The sequence below is a fragment of the Plectropomus leopardus genome, chromosome 6, assembly GCF_026936395.1.
Source record: "Plectropomus leopardus strain MGB_pleo_1.0 chromosome 6, ASM2693639v1, whole genome shotgun sequence".
NCBI classification, from domain to species: Eukaryota; Metazoa; Chordata; class Actinopteri; order Perciformes; family Serranidae; genus Plectropomus; species Plectropomus leopardus.
In genome coordinates this window covers 36,083,014-36,095,961 of record NC_142181.1, presented here as the reverse complement: position 1 = coordinate 36,095,961, position 12,948 = coordinate 36,083,014, and the positions used below count along the sequence as shown (strand labels likewise).

Genomic DNA, 12,948 nt, shown 5'->3' with positions numbered 1-12,948 from the left:
TGGGTCATTTAAAGCCCTCTGAGGCAAACTGTGTTCTGTGTGATAATGGGCTTTATAGATACAATTGAATTGAATTCAATAGAATTGAATTTTTTGGATTATGGAATGTTTATATGTATTGTGACATTTCTAGGATTTTAGGATTTTTCTTGGATTTTGCAATGTTTCTAGCATTTTAGGACATTTCTAGGATTTTAGGACGTTCCTAGGAGTTTAGGAATTTTCCTGGATTTTAGGACATATCTAGGCTTTGGGGACGTCTCTGTGTTTTTAGGTTTTTTCTAGGAATTTAGCACATTTTAAGGATTTTGGGTTGTAACTGGAAGTATCTGACATTTCTAGAACTTAGGGACATTTCTAGGATTTTAGGAATTTTTTTTAACATTTTAGAACAGGATTTTAGGATGTTCTTAGGATTTTTCTTGGATTTTAGGATTAGGATTTTGGGATGTTTCCAAGACTTTTGGATGTTTTTATTTTTTAGATTTTGGGACATTTTTCAGTTTTTAGGTAGTTTGTTGGAATTTAGCACATTTAAAGGATTTTAGGTCATTTCTAGCATTTTAGGACATTTCTGGGATTTCAGGATTTTTTTTTTTAGGATTTCAGAACATTTTAGCATTTTTATAGGATTTTAAGATGTTTCTAGGATTTGGGGACATTTCTAGGATGCCGGGATGTTTCTTAAATTTTTGGGATGTTTCTGTGATTTTAGGACATTTCATGGATTTTTAGACATTCCTAGGATTTTAGGAAATTTCTAGGATTTTGGGACGTTTCTAGGAATTTAGCACATTTCAAGAATTTTGTCATTAGTGTCTTAGCTCGGACCTCTGTTGGGGGGTGCTTTGGATCCTCGCCAGGCTCTTTTTATGATAAACAAGCTCTATTTGATGTTGTTTTAGGCACTCTGGTACCTTATGTATACTAAAAGTACAAACAATTCCCAGTGTGAATTATTTAATTTTTTTGTTATGAATTAGATTATATTTGGGGGGTCACCGGGCACCATATTAGGGGCCAGATTTGGCCTGCAGGCATCAAGCTGAGAATCACTAATTTGGAGCTTTAACAGTTAATTTAGAAAATGTTGATGTTTAGTGACAGGTAGGTTTCCAGATGTTGCTTCTTCCAGAGTTTGTAAAACAGTTGTGCAGACAGTAACTCCTCCTTGTCCTGCTCCTGTTCCACAGTGTGACCTCCAGCAGCAGGGTCGTGTCCTCCCCGCTTTCCCCAGCCCTCCTCTGCCTCCTCCTGGCTGCTGCTCTGGCTCTTCTGGCTTGTCTGATCTGGGCTGTCCTGGAGCCGCCATGTCATCGCAGCAGCAGGATGCCTAGGAGCTTCCACCTGGCTCTGAGGTACGTCAATGGTCCCCCGCCAACCTGAAGACCACCCAGAGGCAGTTTGGACAAAGCACTTTCCTCATGCTCTACAGAACGGAGGTTTGCAACTCACCATGTATGGCTCATTTAAATTAACCTACGAGGCTCAAACTGCAGAGATCGCACAGCAGCATGCAGGAATACAGGAAGAAAATGCAGAATAATAAGACCTCAAATCAAAGGCAGCACTGAGTGTCAGATATGCATGCCTTTCTGACTATTTTCCACCAATAATTTCCATCATTATTCGTCCCTGTTTTGTCTAACTTCAAAATTAGCTCCCTCTTGGGTTAAACCCAGTATTATTTTAGTGCAACCTGTCAAGAATGGATATTAGTTTCTTCTTTGAGTGATAAGCCGCCAAAAGAAAGAGAACATTTTCTCACAATTCAATATTTAAAACTTTATTTTCACAAATATAAGAATATTTTGCTGGTAAAGTGGAGAAAGGAGAAAGAAACCAAAATATTTACTTACCACTAACTGCCTTGTTTGGGAGCTTTTTTTCCAGTATGTGACTTAGATGCACTTCTGCAAACCTCCGGTGTTTAAGCAAAAGGAATATCCGCATGAGATTAACAGGTTGTGAACCTTAAAAGAATATGAATATATGCTGATGATTGTGTCCTTTGGCAGCTGATGAAAAACAAAAATAGAGTTTTTAAGAATCACTTTATTGCTTGCTTTGTGGCAGCTGATCCATTCACTAGTGAATCAGGATTAAATTGGCAGTTTGCAGAATATTTTTCAAATTGGGACAAACCCAAATCATGTTGCGTTTCAAACATAAGCTTTCAGTTTTAGTTCTTTCCAATAATCCTCAATAATGCAGTTCAATGAATTAACACAGCGTAAACGCAAAACGTTATCTGAGATTGAAAATATATCTTAGTCACCTTCAAGGAACCTAAAGGTGACATGAAAATATCTTGGGAATAATTTTTGCCTTTGTGATTTAAAAAAAAAAAAAAAAAAAAAAAATCCTGTAAGTCATTATAATGAGAAACTAATGACTTGGTTTCATTATTATGAGATACTAACTCATTATTGACTCGTTATTATGATAAATGTCTGCTTATATTGAGATACTAACTCATTATTCTGGAATAATAACTTGTTATTTTGGGATATTAATTACATATTTTGATAAATTAAGTCATTGTAAGATACTCATTACTTTGAGATACCAACTCATTATTTGAGATATTAACTCATCAGTTTTAGATAGTAACTCATTACTTTGGAATGATTATTATTATTTTGAGATACTAACTTGTTTTGTTGAGATATTGACTTATTATTTTGCGATACTAACTCAAATGTTTGAGATACTAATTCATAAAATTAAGATACTTACTCATGACTGTAAGATACTTAGTATTTTATGTGATGCTAGCTCATAATTTTGAGGCATTTACACATCATTGTGAGATACCAACTCATTATATTGAGATACTTTCTCATGATTTGAAGATACAAACTTGTGATTTTGAGATACCATCACATTATTGATATAAGTCATCACTTTATGATATCAACTCATGATTTTAAGAAACTAACTCAGTATTTTTTAAAAAAAGTTAGTTTCCAGCATAATAACTTTTTGCGAAAGCCTCTCATTTTGATTTACTCATCATTTTTGAGAGTTTTAAGTCATCACTCTGAGATACTAAGTCATTATATTCAAAATTCTTTTTAGAAAGTTTCTTATTAAATTGACTTACAGGATCTTTTTTTTTTTTTAAACACAGTGGGTTTTCTTATGAAACATGTCCACTTTCAAATGCTTGGAAAGTGTCTACCAAAGTGTATTCCTTAAGTAATATAAATAGCCTACCTAGAGCAGAATGTGTGTGAGCTAGTGGGGAGCTGAAATATGGAACGATGATTGTTTTCATATGAGATTTTTGGTCAGGGAAATTATTAGTAACTGCCTTATTTACCTGACCATGTTAAATGTCCACATAAATGTGCTGTGTGAAACTGAACGTTGTCAATCTCATTTGCTTGGTTGTTGTTCCAGTGTTGAAGTCGTCACTTGGAGAAAACAAAAAAAGAATCATAGATGCATTTTCTTAATCCTGGTTTCCTCAGCAGTGGCTAGGCTTATACTTTTAGTTTGCACTGAAAAAAAAACCCAACAACAAAACAAAAGTCAAACAGAAAGTGTGCAGGTTGCAGGAAATAAAAGCTTAATGTGTTTTTGGGATTATAAATTGGAGTATTTCTATTGTTTGCTTGAATGTTGTCAAATAAAAGTCGTAACTTAGAAACACTGATAGGGTTAAAACATCACAAAGTGTCTGACTTGTATGGGTTTTTTCCCCCCACAAATTAAATTATAATTCCATAATCTATAAATATAACATTATCACACACAGCACTAGCACTGTAGGGAGGTGAAGTCAAAGCAAGAAAAGATTTATGACTCATAGTCTGATAGTTGTGACATTGGAGCATGCGTTGCTAATATCTTTAAACTGCTGTCTGTGCTAACATGGCTAAAGCTAATGTAACAGGTGCAGCTAACATGCTAGCTTTATGCTTTCCCCTAAATTAATATGTAATGCTTTGACTGTCAGTCATGTCAGAATTATGAAGTATGTTGTATTTAATCATTAACTGCCTTGTTACACTAGAAAGCACTTATATTTCTAATTCTTAAGGATGTTTTTCAAAAATGGAAATATATTGAAGTTAAGTCTGTTTTTTATGTTTTAGTCCATTAACTACAAGTCAAATATCTGTACATTACTGCTGGCCTTTTGTTTGTGTTTATGAATGTGGTTTTTCTCTCTTTTTTAAAGTTTTTTTCAGGTGATGGAATTTAAGTCACACAGAGTCTCATTAGATAATTAAATAAAAACGGCTAAAATATGTAAAACAAACAGTTTTATATGTGCATCACAAAAAATCAGAATATTGTGATAAAAAGCTAATTCTTTGTTATTTAATTCAAAAAGGTAACCTTTCACATACTGTATATTCACTACATGTAAACAAATATTTCAAGCCTTTTTTGTTTTAATTTTGATGATTTTGGCTTATATAGCTCATCAAAAACAGAGATGCAGTATCTGACATTATTAGAATATTTCCTACAATCGTTCAGAAAGTGATTTACAATTCCAACTTCTGAAAAGTATGTTCATTTTTATACTCCTTTAATATGAATGACTGCATCAATGTGGTTTGGTACGGAGGCGATCAAGCGATCAGCACTGTTCAGGTTGCTTTGATAGCGGCCTTCAGCTCATATGTATTTTTGGGTCAGGTGTTTCTGATATTTCAAAAGATGTTTTTACATTTTATTTTATTTTTTTACATTTTTCGAGCTGTAGGCCATAATTATCAATATTAAAATAGAAAAATGTTGAAACATTTTAGTTTATATAATGAGTCTAGAACATATTACATTGTCACTCTCTTTAATAAGTAATGGAAAATATTGAACTTTAGCACAATATTCAATTTTTTTAGATGCACCTCTTAGTATCTGAAAGTGGAGTGTGTAATGATTAATCTTTGTTTCTGTCTTGCTGTTGAACTCTGATTTAATGTTGTACTTTTTATTTTTTCCGTCCGCTAATAGCATCAATAATGTCACGTCCCAGCTGAAACAAGGTGCTGCCTGGTTTATTTTTTTACTGTTTTAAGTGACTGAAGAGTTTCTGTTAACCAGCATTTTGTTAGCGCTGTGAGAGATGGGCTGTTTATGAATTTAGCTCAGTCAGTCTGAGGTTTGACCTGCTCGTCTTTCACCATCTGATCATTGGCTTTTTTTCATTAAGAACCACTGTATGTTGATATTATAAGTCGTTTTTTGGGGGGCTGCTTGCTTCACTTGATTAAACCCAAATGTCTCAGGGGAAGGTGTCAGTCCAGGTTCCCTAAAAAAAAGTTGATTTTAGGAGGATGGTGCCTTTGAAGAGGTAGGACAAAATCATTAAGAGGGAACTTTGTGTATTAACTGCCATCTAAAATATTTCATTTTTTTTTTAAAAATCATTATTTGATATTTCAAAAACAGATCCAATCCAATGCGCTTGCTTTTGTACACGTGTTTGAAGAAAACAAATAAAATGACCTGTATTAAACATTTGGATTTTCTGGCCCTTTAATGTTTTCTGTAACGATGGGAGGTCGGGGGGGTCGGGGGTGCACTTCATATCATGAGAAACACTGACGGGTGGAGATGGGTCAACTGCTCAGGTCATGTGACTTAATGCTAACATTAAGAAAAAAAAATGTTTTTAAAAGATTAAAATGTAATACTACGTGAACAAAGTTGATGGCCATGAAGTACTTTAAAATGTGTTTATAACATTTTGTGCAGAATTATGTTTTTAAGGATGATTTTGTTAATACAGCTTTGACTGGAGGATACATTACACAGATAAGGGTATAACATCAGCAATAATTACTCAAAGAGGCTGCTGCAACAATTTGCGTCACTGCACCAGATAAATTCTCCAATAACTACGACTCTCCATGATAGAATATTGATATTGTAGTGTCACCACAATGACGATGATAGTATAAAAATAATAATAATACATTTTATTTTATTTATTTTTTCACAAAACTCAAAGACGCTTAACAGAAACAAGAACAAATTTTTTCTGGATATACAAACTGTAATTTGGAAACTAAAAGTCACATTTTGAAAACAATCAAGAAATTCTGTTATTTTAGGCTAGATAAATTAGAAAATAGCATGTGTTTTATGTTTTATGTGCAGTATGTTCAAAAGTCCTGAAGGAAATTCATACTATAGAATGTCCATCAAAATCATGAAATAATGTCGAAGTATAGTTTGTCGTCTGCTTAAATTTTTCCATGATTTGGAACGACATACCATAGTCTGACATATATTCACGATTTTGGACAACATACTATACCACAACTTTTTTTTCATTATTTTGGTCTTACTATAGTATGACATTTTAGTTATAGAGCGCTTGTCACAAAACTCAAAGACACTTAACAGAACAAAAACAAAATCAAATACAGTCAGTAAAACATACAGAATAAATAAAATCAAAATGAGTAAAAACAAGACAAACGAGTATGAAATGTGCAGAAATCAAATATTAAAAACAGATTTAAAAAATTGGGTCTTGAAGTGGGATTTGAATGTGTGGAGGTTAGTGCAGTCACGGGGGTTAGCTGCTGTAGTTAAATGTTTTGTTTTAAAATGTTAATATATCATCAAAGATTAAATTCGTTTCGAGCATTAAAAACATATCGTATGTAAATAACTGTGGTGTTTTGTTTTTGTTTCTTTTATACTTTACTTTAAAAAGTTTAAAAAGTTGGCATATGAATTATTCAAAAAGCAGAAAGTGTTATGGGCAAATATTTCTCTGGAGATACAAACTGTAATTTGGAAACAAAAAGTCATATTTTGAGAAAAGTCAAGAAATTCTGTTATTTCAGCCGAGATAAATTAGAAAAAAGCATTAAACTACCTTTGCAAAATATGTATATATGCCCTCCCATTGAAGAGCTAGAACGCTCTTTATTTACAGTGACTAAGAAAATAATTCTGGGATATAAACTAACAAAGCACACAGCAAAACAAGCCTTACATCACATATACAAAATTATCCAGAAGACTGGTAACAAAGTTTTTTAAATCAAACACACTATATATCAAAGTCAAAATGATTTGCCTGCAGTTTTACTTACCAACAGACTTCACAAAACACACAATCTAAAAGCTTTTTTTGGTGGTGTAAGAGGTAAAAGGAAGAAAGATCCTCTCCGAGTAGCAATACCCATACTACCATAGTATATATCAGAAGTTTTCCATCTTAATATTCAAAAGTCCAAATCTGATTTCTATTGAAGGCCAAAGGTTCAGAAAGATCGGTGAAAAGCATCTTTTATTAAACTTGCTCATAACTTACAAGCAACATACATTCAAGTTTAAGGTAGTCTGAGACTAAACACATTCAACCCCTAGTGGAAAAACATATCACTGTTTGACTGCCATCAGTTGCTTACAACATAGCAGTCTTTTTTGTTTTTTACTTTTTAAAAAACTTTTTTTTTTTTTTTAACTTTTTCTAACTTAAAAAAATATATTATTTTTATTATTATTAGTTTTACTTTTAGTACAAAAAATGTAAGTTAAAACAAAACAAAAAAACACTCCACTTGTCTTTGAAAACTTAGTTTTGTTGACCAGTTTTTCTTGTCTTTGCACATTTGGGCAGTGACATCCTCACCACATTGACCATGTAATGAACACTGACAGAAGACACCGTTAGCCATTAACCAACTTGCTAATTTTGAATGGACGCCTGTTAGCTGACCTTTGAACTCGGATCTCTGTATGGATCTCCAAATAGAGAATATTCTACAAAACTAGCATTTTATTGATTAGTATAAAACTTTTTTTTGTTAAAGTAACGTACACTTTATGACACTGCATTATTGCAGTCCTAACGTGAGGTGTAATCTGAGTCCAGATTGACTTGCTGTCTGGTCCGGATCCGGACTTGATGACGTCTGCTGTATAGCTTTCCAGACAGACATTCATGTCAGATGTAGTATGCCCAAAATAACAGCATGTTCTACTGCAACAGGTCTGATTTTGTAGTATGCAAGCCAGCATGCTTTTCTGGCTATTATTACCCACAATCCTCTGTGCTGTGACTGATAAATAACATGCAATTAGCTGCAAACAGATGACAGCTTGTTGACATCTGATTGATGTCTGATTGACGGCTGATTGACAGCTGTCAGAAGCTGCAGTGACAGATGACAGTGCATTAAAGTGACTGATGGCGAGGAGTTGAATACTTATATATTTGCATTATATGAAAATTGTTTAAGTGAACAAAATTACAGAGAGAAAAAAAGAACAAAACAATGATAGAGAATTGCATATGTAGGCAAATTTTGGTAATATAAAATAATAAAAATTGTTTGTTTGTTTGAATCTACGTTGTATGCAGTGATAACTTACATATATTACAAAATGAAAGCTCTTCGGATCAATCTCCATCTCTGACGAGCTCTGTGAATGATGTTTTCTTTCATCTCCATGGTAACGGATATAGACAGAGGGTTAAAGTTCAGCGCGCAGTTTTATGAAGAAGTAACATGTCCTGATTGTATGCATACTGCAATGCATCAGTACATACTTTGTAAGGGCAGCTGTAGTACCTCTTAAAAGTAAAAAAAAGAGTTAGTATGCAATTTAGAAAGCACCTCTTCTGTGCTCCTAGGTTTAAAATGTCCTCTGTCACCTGTTGGACCAATGCAGTGTGAGCAAAGCCCTATGAAGGAGCCAATCAGGAACTACCACCCACCTTGCAGCATCCACTCACACTCAAACACATACGTACACACACACACACAAACACACTCACACACACACACACACACACACACTCAGGGGAGGAGAGAGACACCTGACAGATGAAAGCAGCAAAGCAAGCACAAAATCTCACGGTCTTACCATATTATTATGACATTTGTTTTTTTTAACATACATATTATACTATGACTGTCTGTCAACATACTTTACTACTATTTTTTTTTTCAACATACTACTATATACTACTTCAACATGTCTTTTTTTCAACATACTACAATATGTCACTTTTTTCAACATACTATATACTATGCCTTTTCTCCTGATTTTAATTAAAACCGGTATATCTATCTATATCTATATTTGTTTATGCTGTAGCCTTTTTTTTTGAATGAACCAAATATTCTTGTTAATTTGGAAATATTTTTCCAATAATTCACACTCATCTTCAGTAAAATATTTGAAAACTTCTTCCACCACTGCAGGTTGAATCAATGGAAGCAACATTAAAGAAAACTTTTCAAAGATGGAGCTATAAATTAATTTTAGGGTGGATCCATCAAGGTAGGTGTGTGATGCTGGGTGTCTATGACTGTGTGTGTGTGTGTGTGTGTGTGTGTGTGTGTGTGTGTGTGTGTGTGTACGACTAAATGAATGATGGCAGGTTTTGTATTTTGTCTTGCAGCAGATTTGCGTGCAGGATCTCGTGCCGCGCTCACGTGTCTGAAGAACGCCGAGTCACTGCGATCGGTGACACTGCTAATACACTAAGCAGGGATTACCAGCGCAGGACAAGCAGCCTGTGTGTGTGTGTGTGTGTGTGTGTGTGTGTGTGTGTGTAGCCATGCGCATTACGCAAAGCGTAATTCTTATTGTCTGTCACTAAGATGTGTGTAATGTTTGTGTGTGAGCGTGAACATGATCCACAGATATTTTAGCTACCAGTGATGAGAAAATGCCTGTTTTTTTCTGCTCTTGTACTTCTATCTTTGTGAGGACATTTTTGGATACTGGGGGCCATGCAAACCTGTTTATTTTATTTTTTTAAAGTATTTAGAATTTTGAGATTAATTGCTGAAATGAAACACCAAAGATTTAAAGGCAAGAAACTGATACATATTTACATTTTCTGCAAGTTTCTTTTCTGAGCAACCCAGTCACCAGAACAAAACAATGACATTGCGGATTTCTGTAAACAGCAGATGCATTACAATTGTATGCAGTTGTTATAACATGCTATGCTATGACATTGTTTCAATTTTTTCATCATACTATACTATGCCTTGTTTTTAACTTTTTTCATTATGCTACACTCTGACTTTTATACTTTTATACTGCAGCTATACTATATAGTTATTTTTTGACTCACTATACAAAGACATTTTTTGACACACTATGTTATGACTTTTTTCTACAAACTATACCATGACTATCTTTGACATGCTATATTACAATATTTTGTTCCATTTGTTCAACTCACTATAGTATAACAGGCTTTTTTTCAGTTTTTAGACATGCTACACTATGACTTTTTTCAGTTTTCTCCTTTCTACTATATTACGTCCTTTATTTGAACATCCTATACTATGTTTTTTTCCCAATTTTTTTGATACTATGACTTTTTTTTAGTATTTTCAAAATAATATACCATGATGTATTTTTTCAGTTTGTGTGACATGCTATACCATGATTTCTTTCTTTTTTTTTTTCATTTTTAAGACACAAAAAATGCCTATTACCCCTTTTTTTTGCTTAAAAAGCCTTGGTTTTTGGAGCACAATCTGTCCTGAAAAAGTAGCAATCAGTAAACAAATTAGCCACTTTTCGTGGTATTATTCCCACTGGAAAAAAAGCAGTGAGTCGCTATAAAACACCCACATTTGGTGCTCAAAGCTCTGCTAGGAACAGGGCGACTGGTTGCTACAAAACACCTATGTTTGGCATCTCTATCCTCGTTCAAAAGAAAGTGATCCCCACTGGAAAAAAAGAACTGCTACAAAATGCCCATGTTTAATGGCTAAGAAGCTGCCAGAAACAGCAATGAGTCACTAAGTCACTACCACTTTTATCATTTGTTGATCTCAATCAAGAGTCTGCAGCTTGTCAGGCAACCATCATCTCCACCTCGTGATGAGTCTTTAATTACATCACTTCAGAAATGTTAATATGACTTTCCCTACAGCCTGTTTTGTCTAGAGGCGTCTAACATGCCCTCGCCTTTTTGGCAAGGTGACTTAAACTTCCTAAAAGGAACCATGTTCACACTCATAATCACAATAAGTGGGTGAAAGACATTTTACTGTGCATTAGAGTGGAGAAACTTTGTTTTGTCTCTAAAAGGTTTCCTTCATTCTGATTAAAAGAATTGGAGACCTCTCCTAAATTATACTGATTCTTTGACCTCCTTGCCAGTTTGTGAAACTAAGTCTCCTTTTTTTTTTAAATTAAAATTTTTATTGTTTAGGTTTTTTTTTAAAAAAAAAAAAAATCCTCGTGTTTGCTTTATTGTTTTTAGTCATTTTCATCAAAATATGTATTTATTATTTTCTTATCTTATGCATGTAGGGTATTGGTAACCGCAACTCATAAGTTTTGTGTTGATTGTTGACAATGGTGTGTATTCCCTTTATTTCTGTTCCATCTTCTCTTTACGCAGTAAGGGGAGAAAACATAAAAAAGGGGTGTTCTGTGATTCCTATGCCTTTTATTGTTCTTCCAATAAAAAATATAAATTAAAAAAAAATAAATGCTGACATGATACACATGAAACGTGCAAATGTAATGTTTTTGTCCTTTACATAAATGCACAATGCCGACATTTTCTTCTGGCGACTGGGCTGAACTCAGAGGATAAAAGCAGCCTCACTGTGTAAGTTTGATTGAATGTCACCCTCGTCAGTGGTTGTAGCTCCAGCGCCCAGAACAGTTCTCAACTGTTAAATGTTGTGTAAATATAATAAGCTGTATGAGAAATGACTAAATAAAATACAGTCTAAAAGGGTTTATGATTAAAATCAGGAACTTTTGGATCAAATAAAATGTAAACATTGATGCAGCTTGACAGTGCTAAGTAATAGCATTAGTGGTGTGTGTGTGTGTGTGTGTGTGTGTGTGTGTGTGTGTGTGTGTATGTGTGTGTGGAAGTGTAAAGAGTGCGTTGTGTTGTGTGTAAACATGTGAGTGCACAGTGTGTGGCAGTCATTCTCAATGACTGTCAACAGTAGTGTGTGTGTGTGTGTGTATGTGTGTGAACATGCCCATGTCCATGTGCCCATGTTTTTGTCGTGCAGCTGTCACGTCATGTTTGTCTTTCAGCCTGTGATCTTTCTGTACAACAGTGTGTGTGTGTTAATGTCGCCTTAATTTTCCTGTTTTTTCCTCTGCGTGTTCAGACAGTTTGCATCAGTGTGTTTTTTGCTCCAGAGAGCGATTTTTTTTCTCTCTTTGAGTGTGTGAGCAGCAGCGTGGTCGCTTGTGAAGGACTCGCCTGATAATATTCTTTAATTTGTGTGACTCTCTCTCTCGATTGTATGTGTGTGTGTGTGTGTGTGTGTGTGTGTGTGTGTGTGTGCATGCTCTGCTGGTGATCCAGTTAATGAAAGCTCTCCATCTGTTCGGAGTGCCGGCAGGCCTGCAGCTGGGATAAAGATGATGATGATATCTGCTCATTAAAAAGACAAAAAAAGAAGAAGAAATTTTTAAACTTCCTTCTTGTAAGTCATGAGAAGACTGGAAACAACTGTGTCATTGATTTTTCAAATTTCTAAATTTGAGCCCTGACTCCTCCTGAATGATTTCCTTTTTTTTTTTTTTTTTTTACAAGAAAATTGTCTTCGGGGAAAATTATGAAACAAGATTTAATTTGTATGAAAAATCAACAAACCAGCAGTTGTATGCCTCTACTGTAAATAGTATTTAGCTTTTGAAGGGCCCACACATCACTTCTCACTCTTCCCGTTCAGCAAGACAGTTGTACGTTCTACTTCAATGTGCTCGATTCCACTTTTTAATCTATGTATTGTCCATTAGATGGTCCAAGTTTGGACAGACAAGGCATGTTCTTCAGTCTTTGTGTGCAGAAATGGGATGTCAGCAAGGGGAAGAGGACGGCAGCCAATGCATGAATGGATGCGATTGTTTCCTCACAACCGACAAAACTGCTTTAAATTCAATTAGAGGGCAAATAAATTCGTGTTAGCCGAGGAATCTACCAGTGGACTTTTAACCCTGCAATCGTGA

At 34.5% G+C, this 12,948-nt stretch overlaps 1 protein-coding gene across 1 annotated transcript in view; it reads left to right on the top strand.

The window, feature by feature from the left end:
• The window catches only part of LOC121942857 (nesprin-2), a 45,574-nt gene extending 40,095 nt beyond the window's left edge, over positions 1–5,479 (top strand). The window contains exon 13 of the mRNA XM_088079355.1: positions 1,194–5,479. Within this exon, the coding sequence (XP_087935481.1) occupies positions 1,194–1,386 (193 nt within the window). The 3' untranslated portion in view covers positions 1,387–5,479. The remainder of the gene's footprint in view (positions 1–1,193) is intronic.
• The last annotated feature ends 7,469 nt before the right edge of the window (positions 5,480–12,948 follow it).